The 17,255-nt window shown below is 42.6% G+C and overlaps 1 protein-coding gene across 1 annotated transcript in view; it reads left to right on the top strand.

Annotated features, from left to right (window-relative positions):
- The window catches only part of LOC126161819 (E3 ubiquitin-protein ligase TRIP12), a 247,236-nt gene that overhangs the window by 182,473 nt on the left and 47,508 nt on the right, over positions 1–17,255 (top strand). Inside the window, exon 23 of the mRNA XM_049917919.1 lies at positions 1,996–2,190. Coding sequence (XP_049773876.1) covers positions 1,996–2,190 — 195 coding nt within the window. The remainder of the gene's footprint in view (positions 1–1,995; positions 2,191–17,255) is intronic.

The following is a 17,255-nucleotide window of genomic DNA, read 5'->3' as shown; positions in this document are numbered from 1 at the left end:
CCCTCGGGCAATCAAAATTCTAGATATTTTATGCTTGTACCTGGCTGTCACTATATAGTGTCTGCACTTTGCACTATAGTAATAGGAAAACAAAATGTCATGTTTTTTGATGTACTGAAATCCTTTCCAATGTTTGAGTAGAGTTACATTCAGTTCTACTTCTATGAGAAGTGCCTTGTCAATTCTACTTTTAGCATTGTCAGGTATGGGTCACAAAGCTATGAATGCCCAAGAAAAATAGAAATTAATATTCCACGTGTATTGTGATCACCAAATTGAGTGGGGAAAAGATGAAGACTATTGAGAAACACCTTAAATTAGACACACATTCAGTTCAGTGGTGGGAAAGTGCTGCTTTTCCACAGAACAATCATTTGTTGAAAGCTTAAACGATTTACAAACAAAGAAAACAAAGGCCATTTTGAAAGGGGGAGGGGGGGGGAGGGTTGCTACTGTTGAAGTTTTTGCAAAAGAAAAGATTACAGTCAAAAAGTTCCCAATCAGCACTATTTTAAAACTCAGTTTCAAAGAATTAAGGCTATGTCTGTTTTCACTTGTGTATCCTGACACCGTTTTAAATTTGTGTGTGTCTAATCGTTTACAAACAAATAACATTCATGTTTTGCCAAAAATAGATGCTACTTTTTTTGGTCCCTACTTAGTGGTATCTGGATCAGAAGACATGCCTTTATTAAATACTTTAATAAAATGCTTTGCTACAACAAGGATCTGTACTTCTAAGTTACTCGCATTGGTAGTTCTCAATTCAAATAATGGAATATGTACTTCAGCTTCTGTGGTGAAGGAATTTCAGGAAATTGTTTAATAATTCCACTTAAGTGGTGCTGACATTGGTAATAATACAATTAGTAGTGTGTAGTGATTGTATTGCGTTGGAACAGATAGGTGGTGTTGTGTCCTGTACAGTGCTTCTGTAACAGAAACAGGTTGGTCTGTTCTTGTCTTACACTTTCCTGCTGAGCTCGTTCACACACTCAATACACAAATGTTGTCACATGGTTGGTGATTGGTTAACCATGTCGGAATGTTTATGCCTAACAGCTGGCTCATGTGTTCAATCAATGCCAGACTGTAAGGATTTTTACCTTGATGCATAAGAGTGTGTATGGCATAAAACATCTTGAGGCAAACAACCTGCAACCAGGAGGGAGAGTGATGGTTTGGGTAATCTTTCCGCAGTATTCTCTGGGTTTTCTCGTCATGCTTGAAGGCACAATGGCTCAACACAAGTATCCTTAGAGACCCATGTCCACCCCTGTATGCAGTTGGTCTTTCCTCGACACGATGGCAAGTGCCAGCAGGATGATGCGACATATCACACTACTCATAGTGTACGTGTGTGGTTCGAACGGCACCAGGATGAGTTCACATATTCATGATCAGGCTGTTTGCGCCATGGATCCTCACTGGGAAACATAGCACAGCTGGCCACAGCACTGGAGTTGATATGGGGTCTATGTCCCTGTTGGTACCTTCCTACTTGGTAGCAGGACGTGGTCCAAAAAGGGTTATTCAGGCTTTCGACAGGTGGTCACAGTAATGTGACTGGATAGTGTAATTGATGATTGCAGAGGCCCGTAAAAGTTCCAGATACATTATTTTATTTCTTTCTTTCTTACGATTAATTCAATCACTGTGAGTTACTTCTCGAATGCAAAGAACACACATGAAAGTCTTCAAAATGGTATAGTTCAGTGGGTAAATATTATGAGTAACTGCATAATGAATAAATGTTTGTTCCACCTGAGTAACTGGATTTTAGACATAATGAACTTGAATATTTACCATACTAGCCGCACATAAATTTCTCTGCTTTTTATTGTAGCTTGTAGTTAAAGAATTTTCAGAACTTAATTGATACAATTATGTGCTAACATAACAGCACAATTAATTGCTTTGACTGTCTTACATTTAAATTACAAAATTTCACATTCTTATTTGATCTAAATTCTAATGTATTGCCTCTTCTGGCAGCTGGACTCGGAATACACATGTACTCCACCTGATTGGAATCCGTCGTCATTGTCAGCACTTGTGGCCAAACTTAGTGGTTGTGTGTCCCAGTTAGAACAGTTTCCAGTAAAAGTGCATGACTTGCCGGCTGGGTCTGGTACTAGCAGAGGAGGTGGTACTAGTGCTCTAAAATTTTTCAACACTCATCAACTGAAGGTAAGCTTTCCACAAAGTGATTTTACATACTTGAATTTCAACATTGTATTTAGTTCTAAGCTGCTTTATGTAACTTGTGTTCTTTACGTAATAAATATGAAAGAATTATAACAGCAACATGTTGTTATTAATGATTTTACTGGGTGAGAAAAAAGAAAAGAGAAAATTGTGTACAGTTGATGGTCTGTTGTAGCAATGACGGTGAAAGGGGGTGGAGGGGGGAGGGGGGGGGTATTCTTCCATCAGCTGTAGTTGCTTCGTCATATTTTAGTATGCCAGGGACGTTTTGACATTTGCCCTTTTGTTTGCATTTTTCCTGTTTGTCTTCTGTATAATGCAGGTGGTAATTCTAAGTTTTGAGTGATTGAGACTTTTAGACATTTTTTGTTTTGGTTGGCCCTTCCAATGCATGGAGATGGAGTGGCACTTACTTTCTGGGTCAGGCGAAGATTTAGCACATTATCACTCTTTTGAAGAAATTAGGACTATTTTCAGTAGTATTCAAAGTGTCAGATTTAACATTTCCATGAGCTGCTTTTTGTTTGACCATGAGAATTTTTGGCACCAGTTTCACATACACTCTACTCATTTTAAATACGTTATAAAAAATTGGCCATTAGCGTTCTTTGTCAATTCCTAAAGTTTTCGCAATTGATCGAATAGTCAACCGATGATCAGATCAAATTAGCTTAATACTTTTTCAACATTTTCATCCATTTTTGATGTTGAAGGGCATCCTGGGCATGAGTCATTACAAAAGTTTTCTTGGTCATCTTGAAAATGCTTGAACCTCTCATAATCTCACTTATATGATAAACATTCTTTGCCATACACATCTTTTAGTAAAATATAGGTTTCAGCAGCTGTTTTTCCAAGTTTCTTGTGAACCCCACAACAGTTCGTTGCTCTATTGTTGCACATACAATTTATCCAGCGAAAAAAAAAACACACACATCTCTTACACAAACAAAGGCCACAGCCACACTGATTTTTATACAGACACCAGACGTGCTGCATTTGGCTGAGAAGGCTTCACACATCATAGCTATTCGTTGTTCATCTTTGGCACTTACGTACTTAGTCTGTGATAGCATCAGTCCTGTTATTTTATAGCCACACTTCATATAATGGTCCTATATCTATGTTGAAGTCTTCAGAAATTATGACCTGTCCATACAACTTTTTCACCTGCAATCTACTCAGAAAAGTTTCAATTTGTCTAGAAATGCACATGTGGCTGAATAGCCACGGATATAATACATGCTAGTAAATTAATACACCATATTCCAAAAATTAACCAAAAATTCATTGCAGCAGATTTAAACTATAATACTTTGTTGAAGCAATTGTTTGTCCCCCCACCGCGCGCGCGCACACACACACACACACACACACACACACACACACACACACGCTCTCTTCCCCACCCACGCACTTTCTCTCTTCTTCTTCTTCTTCTTCTTCTTCTTCTTCTCCTCCTCTCTCTCTCTCTCTCTCTCTCTCTCTCTCTCTCTCTCTCTCTCTCAGCAAATTTATCAACTTTATATTGTCACTTTTAAGGTATTGTTCATTTAACCATATAACTTTTACAGAATTTTTGTTCTCCAGAAATACTTACTGTTCATATAGCTTGTTCCTCATTCCTACTGAGAGGCTGTGTATGTTAAGGGGCTTTATGAAGTTATTTTTATAAACTAAATCAAGCACAGGATGGTGTGGTACCTGCATGGGTCTGTATTTGTAAATTGCATTCCCATGTTACTTTTTTGTGGACCAAATTGCATGAAAATTGGCCCACACTATTAGTTTCCCTGTGGAAGGATGTGTAGCGCAATAACAGATTTATTTCTACTTTTGTTGACGAGATATATGTCCTCGAGGTCATTAATTATATTAGAAGCTAGCACCCTTTCGCCACATCTGTTGAGTTGCATTCCATGCCATGTGAAACGGTTTCTTTCACAATTGCTAATGTCCAACAACATTTACAAATTTGCTAGAGAAGCTTTTCAGTTTCAGATTAGTTAGGCTAATTTCTTTGTTATCACATGGGTCATCTGGTAGATTATACCTAAAAGACAAAAGTCAATACAGTTTCATTGGTGAACTGCAGGAACCACAGCACTATGAACATCTTTTTTTTTCTTAATAAAGGTACTGACTGCTTCATTTCTCTAGACATTTTTAGCACCTCCCGTGAGAACAAGTCATTTCTTGTGATATCTATGCATTCTTCATTAACACTCACTCAAAATTTGCTGCAGTTTTTCCAGTGCCAGAAACTCAAAACACGGTTATTTACATGATTTATCAATAATTTTGGTATGTTGCGTCTGTCACAGTTGCCAAATGGTTTCACCTTCTAAATCTTCTTCAGTAGCAGTTTTTCCATTGCTCAACCATTATTTGTTGTGCATTTAGCATGTGTCTGTGAAAAACTGTTACTACACAAATTGTCTTCAGCTACTATTGGTTATCCGTCTTGAGGTCACAGCAATTTAACTAAAGACAATCAACCAGATACATTTTGAGTTTATTTATAAAGCATCTTCCATGGTTATTCTGCAGATTGGATACATATGTTTGTATATTTTTGTTTATTTTAGGTTAAAGACTGCATTTTGTTTATATAGGTGATGTGCAAGTTACTTACGGTGTTTCTTTACATATTCTGCTTATTCCCTCCTTGCTAGCAGTGGTTGACGTCAAGAGACTTTGATTCACATGTGCACTTGGCAATTTTTCCCATTCTGCAGTATTTCTTGTGCTGCATTAGTTATGCTTCACTTTTGTAAACTGTTTCTCATTCTGCACAGTAACAGTGTTTATGTCTATTCATTCACGTTGTGTGTTTGTGCCAAACTGTGAAACTATTGTCTCTCTCTCTCTCTCTCTCTCTCTCTCTCTCTCTCTGTGTGTGTGTGTGTGTGTGTGTGTGTGTGTGTGTGTGTGTAAATTAGTGAAATTGTCCTGTCCTGTATGTATGGTAGATATGTGAGAAAGGTGGTGGTGGTGGTGGTGGTGGTGTGGTGGTGGTGGTGGTGGTGGTGGTGGTGGTGGTGGTGGTGGTGGTGGTGGCGGCGAGGGGGGGGGGGGCGGCGTCATAGATGGTGAAGCCCAAAAGCAATAGGAAAACTTATCTATGTAAGAAATCAGAAATATACCAACTGAAATAGAATACATAGGTCAAACCAAGACAACATTTGACACCAGGTACAAAGAACATCTTCATGGAAGTATAGGACAAATCATTCAACTTTTGCAGACCCCTTGCACCAACTCCAACATAAAATTATCACCAGACCCACAGACATGAAAATTATAAGGGTAAACAACAAGAAACATCTCCTTGCCTGACAAGAAAACTACCACATTAAAAAAAAAACCAAAACAGGAAAGAAAAACTCATAAATGATCCGACCAGTGTCGGAAACTGGCAAACCACACACTCCTTAAACCGACTGACAACTTCATAGAACTTAAAATATACACACAAAACAACAAGCTCCATCTCCCACTACCATCTCCTCCCAGATTCTCTCATATAACTACCATCCATGCCCACCCTCGACCCCACCCCCCTCCACCACCCATGAAACAAATTTTCAAACAAACATCCCCCCCCCCCCCTCCCAAAATACGAGGTGCGGCTAGAAAAAAACCGGACTAATGCTGGAAAAAACATTTATTTACAATTTCATGTTATCTCCTTCAATGTACTCTCCTCCTCGGTCTCTACACCGCTCCATACGAATTTTCCAGTGTTCATAGCAATGCTGCAGATCATTTTCGGTAAGTCCATACATTACTTCCGTCGCTTTTTCTTTTACTGCTTCAACAGTCTCAAATCTAGTTCCTTTCAAAGCTGACTTGACTTTAGGGAAAAGAAAAAAGTCACAGGGGGCCAAATCAGGTGAGTAGGGTGGATGATCTAAGATGGGAATGTTGTGTTTTGCCAAAAACGTCTTCACTGACAATGCACTGTGAGCTGGGGCATTGTCTTGGTGAAGGATCCATGACTTTTTTCTCCACAAATCGTTCCGTTTTCTCCGTACTCGCTCACGTAGGGTAGCCAGGATGCTAATGTAGTAATGCTGATTCACTGTTTGTCCCTCTGGTACCCAATCAATGTGCACAATCCCTTTGATGTCAAAAAAAAAAAAAATCTTCATTGCCTTGAATTTCGATTTTGACATTCGTGCTTTTTTTTGTCGTGGAGAACCAGGAGTTTTCCAATGCATCGATTGGCGTTTAGTTTTTGGGATCGTAAGTAAAACACCACGATTCATCGCAAGTAATAACATTTTGTAAGAAGGTGGGATCACTTTCAATGTTCTCTAGGATGTCAGAACAAATCATTCTTCGGCGTTCCTTCTGTTCAATTGTGAGACACTTTGGAACCAGTTTTGAACACACTTTGTTCATGTTGAAACTTTCATGAAGAATCTGCCTAACACTTTCCTTGTCAACTCCTGTTAACTCAGACACTGCTCTGATTGTTAAACGGCGATCTTGTCGAACAAGTTTACCGATTTTTTCAATGTTTGCATCAGTTTTTGCTGACAATGGTCTGCCAGTGCGAGTGTCATCACTGGTGTCTTCGCGGCCATCTTTAAATCGTTTAAACCACTCAAACACTTGTGTTCGCGATAAACAATCATCGCCGTACACTTGTTGTAACATTACAAACGTTTCACTTGCAGAATTTCCTAGTTTGAAACAAAATTTGATGTTAACACGCTGTTCTTTCTGTACACTCAACATTTTCCGTCGCACAGACAAAACGTCAACTACTTAAAACAGACGCCACGGGCAGATTGAGTGCAGGAGGCAGATGAAACTCGAGCAGTAGGCGGAGCGAGAGTCACGTGACAGGCCACGCGACTTTCAGCCTTATTGCATTCGTTTTATTGTTTCACCAGTACTAGTCAGATTTTTTTTTAGCCACACCTCGTAAAACCTCTCATATCTCTACCTAACATATAAGACATTTTCATTAATTTACTCTCTCTCTCTCTCTCTCTCTCTCTCTCTCTCTCTCTCTCTCTCTCTCTCTCTCTCTCTCCCCCCCCTCTCTCTCTCCCCCCCCCCCTCTCTCTCTCTCCCCCCCCCTCTCTCTCCCCCCCCCCCCCTCTCTCTCTCTCTCTCTCTCTCTCTCTCTCTCTCTCTCTCTCTCTCTCTCTCTCACACACACACACACACACACACACACACACACACACACACACACACACACAATAGTTTCACAACATGAACGAAAACAAACATACAGACAAACACTGTTACAGTGCAGAGGAGTGAAAAGCACTTTACAAAAGTGCAGGGTAAATAATGCAGCACAAGAAATGCTACAGAATGGCAAAAAACTTCCAAGTGCATATCTGAATCAGTCTTTTTACACCAGCCGCTGCAAGCAAGGAAGGAAGAAGCAGAATATGTAAAGAAATTACTTAACAAAATAAAATTAAATCGTTCTGCTGCTGCAAGTGCCACCACAGTTAAGGGAAATGCTGTGTATGATATTTTCAAGAGGGTCTTATATAGTTCCATGGTACTCGCATGAAATATCAGTTTTGAATAGCAATGAAAATAATAAGTTTTTGAAACTGTAATGTTATTGGGGAGAGAAAATCTACTCACGAAGTGGCAGTAGGAGACTGCATATATAAAGGTATTTAAATTTGCAAGCTTTCGGAGCCAGTGGCTCCTCCGGGCAGAAGGATTGAAGTGGAAAGAAGAGGAGTGAAGGAAAAGGACTGGTGAGGTTCAGGAAATGGGGAGACTTTTGGAAAAGTCCCCCAGAACTCCAGTCAGGAGAGATTTACCAGATGGGATGAGAAGGAAAGTCTCTTTCCTTCTCATTCTGTCCAATAACTCTGCCCTCAGCAGGGGCTCTGGCGACTTCTCCAAAGTCTCCCACTTTCTTAAACCTCACAAGTTCTTTTCCTTCACCCCTCTTCTTTCCACTTCGATCCTTTAGCCAGGAGGAGGACGAGCCACTGACTGAAATCTTCCACATTTAATTACCTTTATATGTTCATTCTTCTGCTGCCTAATTAATGAGTAGTTTTTCTCTCTCTCCTATCACATTAGATCAGATTTCTTATCTGATATCACTACAGACACAAATTCACCATGAGAGAAAACATAACCTTAACCACGTTTCAGATATAATCAAAATATCCACGGGTATGCTGCCGGTCTATAGTGTCCAACGGGCACAATATTTCGGCGATCAAACATGTCGCCATCATCAGGTGAACTGACGGACTGAGCTCCTGTGAACGTGCCGGCACGGAGATCCATACGCTATGGCTGCTCAGAGGGAACTGGGTTTGGTCGCTGCGGCGGCCGATTTAAATACCCTCCGCCCGCGGCGCGCTCCCTCCGCCGTCCGCGCCCAGCGCCACCACGGTCGCGCGGTGGAACAGATTGCGACGGCGTCTGAGATGACGTCGGTGTGATGGCTCTGTCCGCCGTGGTCGTCACAACTATACGTCTGCTCGATTTACTCTTGATTAACCCGATCGCTGGTTCCCAAGCCTTGCTAAGATTATAGCCACAGTCCCGGTTTATGAGGTCGTCATTGGTGCGAATTTCGATGGCCTCTCTAACAACGCTGTCCCAGTATCTCGACGTCTGTACCAGAATCCTCGTGCGGTCATACTCCATGGCGTGATTTTCCGACAAACAATGTTCAGCGACCGCCGACTTGCTCGGATACGTCAGTCGAGTGTGCCTCTGGTGTTCACGGCATCGAGTGGCAGATTCAACGTGCTCTCCGCCCACCCACTGCAGCACAACCTGTTGAGATGGATGAAGTCACGAGGGAGGAGGTAGGCATTGCATTTATTCCATACACAGGCGCACTCTCGGGGAAAATCGCCCGCATTCTGAAGAAACACCGGGTCGGAACTGTGTTTTGTCCTCCAAATAAAACTCGTGCACTGGTGGGGAGCGCCAAAGATGACCTCAGTTTGAGGAAGGCCGGCGTGTACCAGATTCCGTGTCAATGTGGCAAGTCGTATATTGGTCAGACGATGCGTACCGTCGAGGATCGATGCCGTGAACACCAGAGGCACACTCGACTGATGTATCCGAGCAAGTCGGCGGTCGCTGAACATTGTTTGTCGGAAAATCACGCCATGGAGTATGACCGCACGAGGATTCTGGTACAGACGTCGAGATACTGGGACAGCGTTGTTAGAGAGGCCATCGAAATTCGCACCAATGACGACCTCATAAACCGGGACCGTGGCTATAATCTTAGCAAGGCTTGGGAACCAGCGATCGGGTTAATCAAGAGTAAATCGAGCAGACGTATAGTTGTGACGACCACGGCGGACAGAGCCATCACACCGACGTCATCTCAGACGCCGTCGCAATCTGTTCCACCGCGCGACCGTGGTGGCGCTGGGCGCGGACGGCGGAGGGAGCGCGCCGCGGGCGGAGGGTATTTAAATCGGCCGCCGCAGCGACCAAACCCAGTTCCCTCTGAGCAGCCATAGCGTACGGATCTCCGTGCCGGCACGTTCACAGGAGCTCAGTCCGTCAGTTCACCTGATGATGGCGACATGTTTGATCGCCGAAATATTGTGCCCGTTGGACACTATAGACCGGCAGCATACCCGTGGATATTTTGATTATCAAATACGCCGGGAGAAACTCAAGAATCACACGTTTCAGATATGCCTAGAAGATACTGGAATAGTATTTGGAATGAGAAAGTCTGTTGTGCCATTCAGCTATCTTGTACGTTTGTCTTGGCTTGTTTCAAGCATTTCACTCAGTTCTTCCCAAACTGCAATAATGCTCCACTGCTGAAGAGTTTGATTTTTGACGACCATTTCACTAACTGTTGTTCTGTCTCTTCTTCTTCTTCTTCTTCTTCTTCTTCGTCTTCCCCCCCCCCCCCCCCCTTTCCTTTATAAACATTATTAGGAAAACTGCTTATTGCCTTATTAATGTATATATTATATTGTATCATCAGATTGTTGAGGTTATTTCAAAATAATGCTGCTTTGTGTACAGAGGTGATGTTTAGGAATATTTGCAAAAAAATTACCATGTGACTGGAAGTTTCATGTTGCTTTAACAAATGTTAAAGGGGAATTATAATGAAAATCCCCCATTTTCAATATCACCACTCATATGGTTTCTCTATTACATTTTATGTTGTATTATTTTGATTATACATGTGTGGCCAATTGCCGATAAATGGTGTCATGTCATTGTAGGCTTATTCAGTGTGACACAAGCTTGGAATGGGAAACAAACTTACAATAGGAAGTCCAGAAGAGTGTGACTGATGTTCTTTGATGTTTCTCTGTAACATGTACCTTCTCTAAAAATAAACGCAAATGTCAGTAAACATTGTCTGGATGTTGGCATTCATTTCAGTGAAATTTATGCTCTGGATTAGGGTAATCTTTCAAAACTGTGATTTTGAATGTACAGTTTTTTTTTTTTTTTCTCTCCAGTTAACGACTTTTCTACGCATTTGATTTATGTTCCTAATTCTGTAGCAAAATTAATATAACAATGAAATGTATCGTTTATTGACAGTATAATGTAATTGGATAGATAAAAATCTACTCACCAAGTGATGGTAGGAGAACACACACACACACACACACACACACACACACACACACACACACACACAAAAGATTTACCTTGCACAAGCTTTCGGAGTAGATGGCTCCTTCTTCCAGCAGAAGAGTTGAAGGGGAAGGAAGAGGGGTGGAGGAAAAGAACTAGAGAGGTTTAGGAAAGGGGTATAGTTTGGAAAAGTCATCCCAGAAGCCTGGGTCAGAGTAGACTTACCGGTTGGGATGAGAAGGAAAGACTGATTGTAGGAGACTCCATCAGACAAGATTTGAAAACCTGAGAGCTTAACAGTGGAAAACAGAGTAATATGCAAGACATAGATTACTGCTAAAAAAATCGTACATGATTTATAAGAGTGCAAACCTAAGTGCATTGTATGTAACCAGAGGTGGGGGAGGAGGGCCGGCGAAAAATACACAGGTCAGAAAATGAAAGATGTACAAAACTAAAATGGAGTGAAGAAAGTAGTAGTTAACGCTGAAGAAATGTTGAGGTGAAAGGAATTAACATAAATTAAGACCAGGTGGGTGGTGAGAACCAAGGACGTATTAATAGTGCTAGTTCCCACCTGCAGAGTTCTAAGAGAAACTGGTGTCTGGGGGAAGAATCCAGGTGGTGCATGTGGTGAAACAGGCACTGAGGTCACAACTGTCATGTACCCCCTGGGGAGGCTCATTGCTCTTTGGCGCATTCGTGCTTGGATACCACGGGGCTCCAGCCTTTGCAGCATCTTTTCCCTTCTGTGCTGCATGTCTATCCTCTTGATATTCTTTTCCCCTTCATTGGGGAACATATCTGGGATGTTTTTGGAAATGTGTTGTACACATTCAGTATATGATATCAGAACAGTCTGTCCACTGTTTTTCGTTCCTATTTTCTCTTCCTCCGTTCCCCTTCTCCTAAAATTCCTCCACTTCAGCCTTTGAGGGTCCTCTTTTTCTTCTTCCTCCCTGTGCGCTCCTGTAGGCCAGCCCAAGCATCTGATACGTAAAAGGTGGCTGGGTAACGTGTAATTACTAGCCCCAGGTTGACTGGTAGGTTTCGCACGTATCTCCTATTACAGGATAGGCCCAGGGAGGGTTGATTCCCTGTGCTGCTGCCTTGCCAAATTGTCGATTGGTACCTCAGTCAGGTGTTGGGAGGTGTGATCTGAGGTGTGAACAATTGCCTAAGATGGTGTGACCCCTTCTCCCAGAATGAGGCTAAAAATTCAAAGATCCTCCCAGCTGCATCATGGTTCCTCGTGTTTCACATACTTAAGACGGTCAGTTCTTTGCTACTGTAAATCCATTTATTATTCAGAAAGGTGTTGATGCAATTGCTGGCCCTGTGAAATCCTGCTCTCATTTATAAAACGGCACTTTGCTTTTTGAGGCTGCTTCTGATTCTCAAGCACGACTTCCAACAATTTGCAGCTTCGCTCCTCCATGGTTATCCTGTTTATGTCGAAGCCCATTGAACACATGGTATTATTTACGCTATGCTGCTCGATGATCTGCCCAAGGCAGAAATCCAAACCTAACTCTCTGGTCAGGGTGTCATTGTAGTCCACCGCGTGGTAAAAAAAGGTAGAGGCATCATAAGTGCCCACATGCACTCTTCCTCCCTGCCAAATGTGTAAGCTGTGGTAGGGATGCTCGGGAGGGCGATTGTCTGCTCCTCCTCCCAACTGTATCAACGGCAATGTCGACCATGCAGCTGGCTCTCAAGATTTTCCCATGTATCTCAATGAGTGGGCTCTCCAAGAGTTCCGGATGAAGGAAAAGGGGCCTTCCTTACCTGGACACTCGCAAGTTGTTGGCTAGTCAGAAACCCTCCATTCTACCATCTGGCACTTTCAGTACTGTTCTTGCTATATCTCGCTCCACAAAGAATATGGCCACGCAGACATGCAATCTTAAATTCAGCACTGTGGTTGTGTAATCACCCCGTGCCATGGTAGCATCCCTGTCTCCGCCTCCAGCTGTGCAACGGGCCACCAAGCTTTCACCTCATGGGATGAAATCACCTGCTACACAACCCGCAGGCCGGAAAGAACAAAGGAATTCTCCCATGAAGATTTCCTACATCCCTTCAGCCAACAAACACCTGAGTCTTCTGCTGCCAACAGGAAAGCTCCAAGAAGTCAAACAAAGGCAAATTGTCTTCTTCTTTACCGATCAGATATCCTCGTCGATAGTGTCGCTACGTGATACCCTCACCTAACCTACCTCTTTGTCGCCTCACTGAACTGGATACTCCAGCCTCTGCATACTGCAGTAGTGAGTCTTCGAAGCCTGACACTTGCCAGCCACCAATGTGACACCCCTTATTTCTTCACCTCTTTCCCTTTCATCGTTATGACTCTCCTCCAATGGAACATTCGCGGCCTTCGATCCAACAAAAAGGACTTACAGCTGCTCTTAGAATCTCAGCGTCCACTTGTTCTCTGCCTCCAGGAAACAAAATTGCATCCTCACGACCACTTTGAGCTCCCGTATTTCTTTCTGGTCCACTTTCACCTTCCCTCCTGAGAAAGGCATTCCATCTTGTGTGGAAGTCATGCTGCTCATCCAGAATTGTGTTCATAGTCAACTCATCTCCCTGACTACCAGGCTTCAAGCTCTTGCAGTCCATATTTTTCTTCCTCACTTGTACTGTTAACATGCTATGTCATTCGGTGTCACAGGGCAGACTTCCTCCAGCTTATTGGGCAACTCCCTTGCCCCTTTCTGCTGCTCAGTAACTTTAAAGTGCACCATCCCCTTTGGGGTTCTTCCAGAACCTGTCAGAGAGGTGTCCTCTTGGCTGACCTTCTCAATCAGCTTAACTTCATTTGCCACAACACAGGAATACCCACATTCCTTTCAGACTCCATGCAGACCTATTCCCATTTGGACCTCTCCTTCTCAGGGTGTATACGACCCGGGACAACCGGGAATTCCGGGAAAAACCCGGGAATTTTTTCATCCGGGAGAAACCCGGGAATTTTTCATTGTTTTAGCTTTCAGTTACATTTTTGTAGTTTTGACTGCAGAATTGATTCTCTAGCAAAGAATGTTATTGTATCCTGCTACTGGAGAATGATACTGCAGCAATAAAATATAAATGAGAGGGAAAAAAATAAAACTGTAGTGGCAAAGGAAATGTGCATTTTACGACAACAAAACACCGTGCACGCACAAGCGTCCACAGATAGCAAAAATATGTTAAAGGCCGTAGGGCGCAGACTGTAATTCTTCGTAACAATAAACTGCTTGCTATGAGCATGACGTCACAACTGTTCACATTAGGTTCGTTTGACCAGTTGCCAGTGGTCTGTTGCGCATGCGCATTTGACTCGCGTATAAGCAGTACCTTCTCTCGCTTCCCGCTTCTTGAAGTTTGGCTGTTAGCTGCATTGGTAGTAGCAGCAAGCAGCCAGATGCAAACGAGAAAAATTTTTCTCGCGCGCCCTAGCTGCCAGATTCGCGCTTGCACAGAGTTGTCTGAGTTGTAGTTGGGAGGGGGTTAGTCTCCACGTGACCCGTGTTTACGTTAAGTGATTTCGCTGCTTCTCTTAGTGTACAGCTCCCACTTCAAATGAAAACAAAACGGATTTCTGTGGCCGGGAGCTATCAAGTGAATTAAAATGCATTCACTTAATTACAGAGGGCAAAAATATATTATTAATTTCAGTTTCTGATTTTATTTTCTTTCCAAGTTAGTAGCAGTCAAGCATTAATCGCCTTGCAGAAGAATGAAGTTATTTTTGCAAGTTTGCTAAAGAAATTCCGCTGAGGCAATCATTTTATTTGAAACGAAGTGTTTCATTTAACAATTTTGGGTACTTCCAACTGTTTGGTGAATTTCAAGTGCACGTTATCATCTTCTGCCATGTAAGGCATTATGCCACAGTAAAGAACCAAACATGAGATCATAAAGTACTGGTACTCCAAGAAAATTTACATCCCAAAAACCACACTGAAAAGCTTAATATCAGATGGGACCTACTTCATTGTGAATCTGGAAAAAACCAATGTGCGCTTCAAGCCGAATTATGCATTTTAGTATGATTCACGAAATTTTGATGCCTTTTGGAGTATCCTCTGATGCCCTGTTTCTTTTATGGTGTAGTGTAAGCTCTCTTAGTGCTTTATACACACGAACATGCGGGCTTCCTACACCACTGCAGTTGCACACGCACAATAATTCGTTTTTGGCGCTCTCTGGCAACTGGTAAATCGAACCTATAACTAACAGTATTGCGAACGGTGGTTAGAAAAGCGTTACTTTCAAAGTAAATTTCTTTTTATGCAAGATGAATTATGTTACGTGTGTGAAAGTGGGATGGATATCTAAATCACAGAGCGTTCGAAACTGAACAGTTTGAGGACCAGCCACTTCAAGAATTTCGAGCCGAGGCATTTATGTCACAATTTTAAATTTACTGGCACATTTGTGTGATGTATCTTAAAGTATATCACACCAAAAAAAGACCAATATTACACGTGAAAGCTTAGCTTTTCTTGTAGATATACGGTACTGTGTACATTAATGTAAACCGTTAACTTTTCCTCTTGTGTGTTCGCGCTATGTAACCAGTAATCTTGCTAGTGGCTGACTATGACACGTGTCCTATGCTCTGAATAGCTGCTGTCATCGGCTGGCGAGATCTCGTGGCTTGAGATATGACTCGCTTACAAAAGGACATCACAACCTCGGTTGCAACGCTCCGGAAACTAACAAGCTGTGTTTGGTGCAATTCGAATTTATACTTTCGTAATACGAAAATATGCAGCGTATATGTTGCTGCAAATTAAAGGTCTTTCCAAAACTTCTCTGCACCGGCTTTTCCTTTTTTTCCGGGAAGTTCTATGCGATTATATAAAACGTTAACCATTCAAAGGATTGGTAAGTTTTACAGTTCTGAGGGAACTTTTTCTGTGCTAAGTGACAGTAGGTCGCCCGGGAAAAAGCATATTTTTTAAACGGGATATCCGGGAGAAATCCGGGAATAATCCGGGAATTTTTTTTCCTTGTCCCTGTATACACCCTGCTTCTGCACTGCCCAGATTGCCCAACATCTTGAGTGGTCCATTCGCTCCGACATGTAACCTGGTGACCATTTCCTGTGTGCTATCCAATTTCTAACTCCTACCCCACCTACATGGACAACCAAATGGCTGCTTTCTAAGGTCGACTGGAGGCTTTACTCCTCCCTGGCAACCTTTGACAAACAAAATTTCCCTAGTTGTGATGACCAGGTAGCATACCTCACAAACGTTATCCTTACCGCCGTGGAATGTTCCTTTACTCACACTTCCTCTTTACTGCGCCGTGTCTCTTGATCCTTGGTGGACTGAGGTATTCTGCAGCAAAATTCTTGTGTGGAGACGTGCTCTCCATGTTTTTAACAGTCATCCTACAATGGGCATCAGTATTCATTACAAACAGTTGCATGTGCATTGTTGTCACATTCTTCGGGATAGCTGGATTTTGTTTACTAGTTTTTTTTAACAGTTCCAGTCCCTATCTCGCCATGTGAACCAATCTCAAATGGCTGTATGGGATAAGGCCTATTCCCCATTTTCCGGCCTGACAGTAGCAAATGATGTCACATTGGACCCTACTGCTATCCCAAACACATTGGGCTGCTATTTTGTGGTGATTTCAAGCTCCACCCACTATCACTCTGCCTTCCTTCATCGGAAATGAGTGGAGGTGGCTCAGGCAATACCATTCTCTTGTCAGAATCATGAGTGCTACAACACCACCCTTACTTTGAGGGAGCTAGATCATGCTCTCATTTCGTCCCAATCGTCCGTCCCAGGGCCGGAGGATGTTCACATTGAGATGTTGCAGAATCTTTCTCTTGTGGGCAAGCACTTTCTCCTTCATATATGAAATTGCATCTGGGCAGAGGGCACGTTCCGCAGATGCTGGCATGAAGCCACTTCATACCCTAAGCCCAGCAAGGACAAATACCTTCCTTTTAGGTATTGCCCCATTTCTCTTACCAGCGGTGTTTGCAAAGTGATAGAATGTATGATTCATGCCCGGCTGGTATGGTGGCTCGAGTCTCGCAATTTACTGACCTCATCACTTTGCCAACCCATGTCATGTATGGTTTTCTGTGGAAATAACAGACTGTAGCTGTGTTTCTCGATTTGGAGAAAGCCTACAACACCTGCTGGAGGACTGGTATCCTCCATGCTGTCTACACGGGGGTTTCTGTGGCCACATGCCCCATTTCCTTCAGGAATTTTTAAAAGATTGAGTTTTCAAGGTTCTTATTGGTTCTGCCTTGTTGGACACCTTTAACCAGGAAAATGATTTGCCTCAGGGCTCCATCCTGAGCATCATTCTGTTTGCTATCACCATTAACCATATAATGGTCTGTCTCCCGCCGGGAATCTCCAGTTCCCTTTTCATTGACGGTTTTGTGATCTGTTGCAGTTCTCCAGTAACTTGTATCCTTGAGTGGCGTCTCCAGC

This window comes from Schistocerca cancellata, chromosome 2 (genome assembly GCF_023864275.1).
Source record: "Schistocerca cancellata isolate TAMUIC-IGC-003103 chromosome 2, iqSchCanc2.1, whole genome shotgun sequence".
Classification (NCBI taxonomy): Eukaryota; Metazoa; Arthropoda; class Insecta; order Orthoptera; family Acrididae; genus Schistocerca; species Schistocerca cancellata.
The sequence above is the reverse complement of the archived record's forward strand: the minus strand, read 5'-3'. Positions and strand labels throughout refer to the sequence as shown.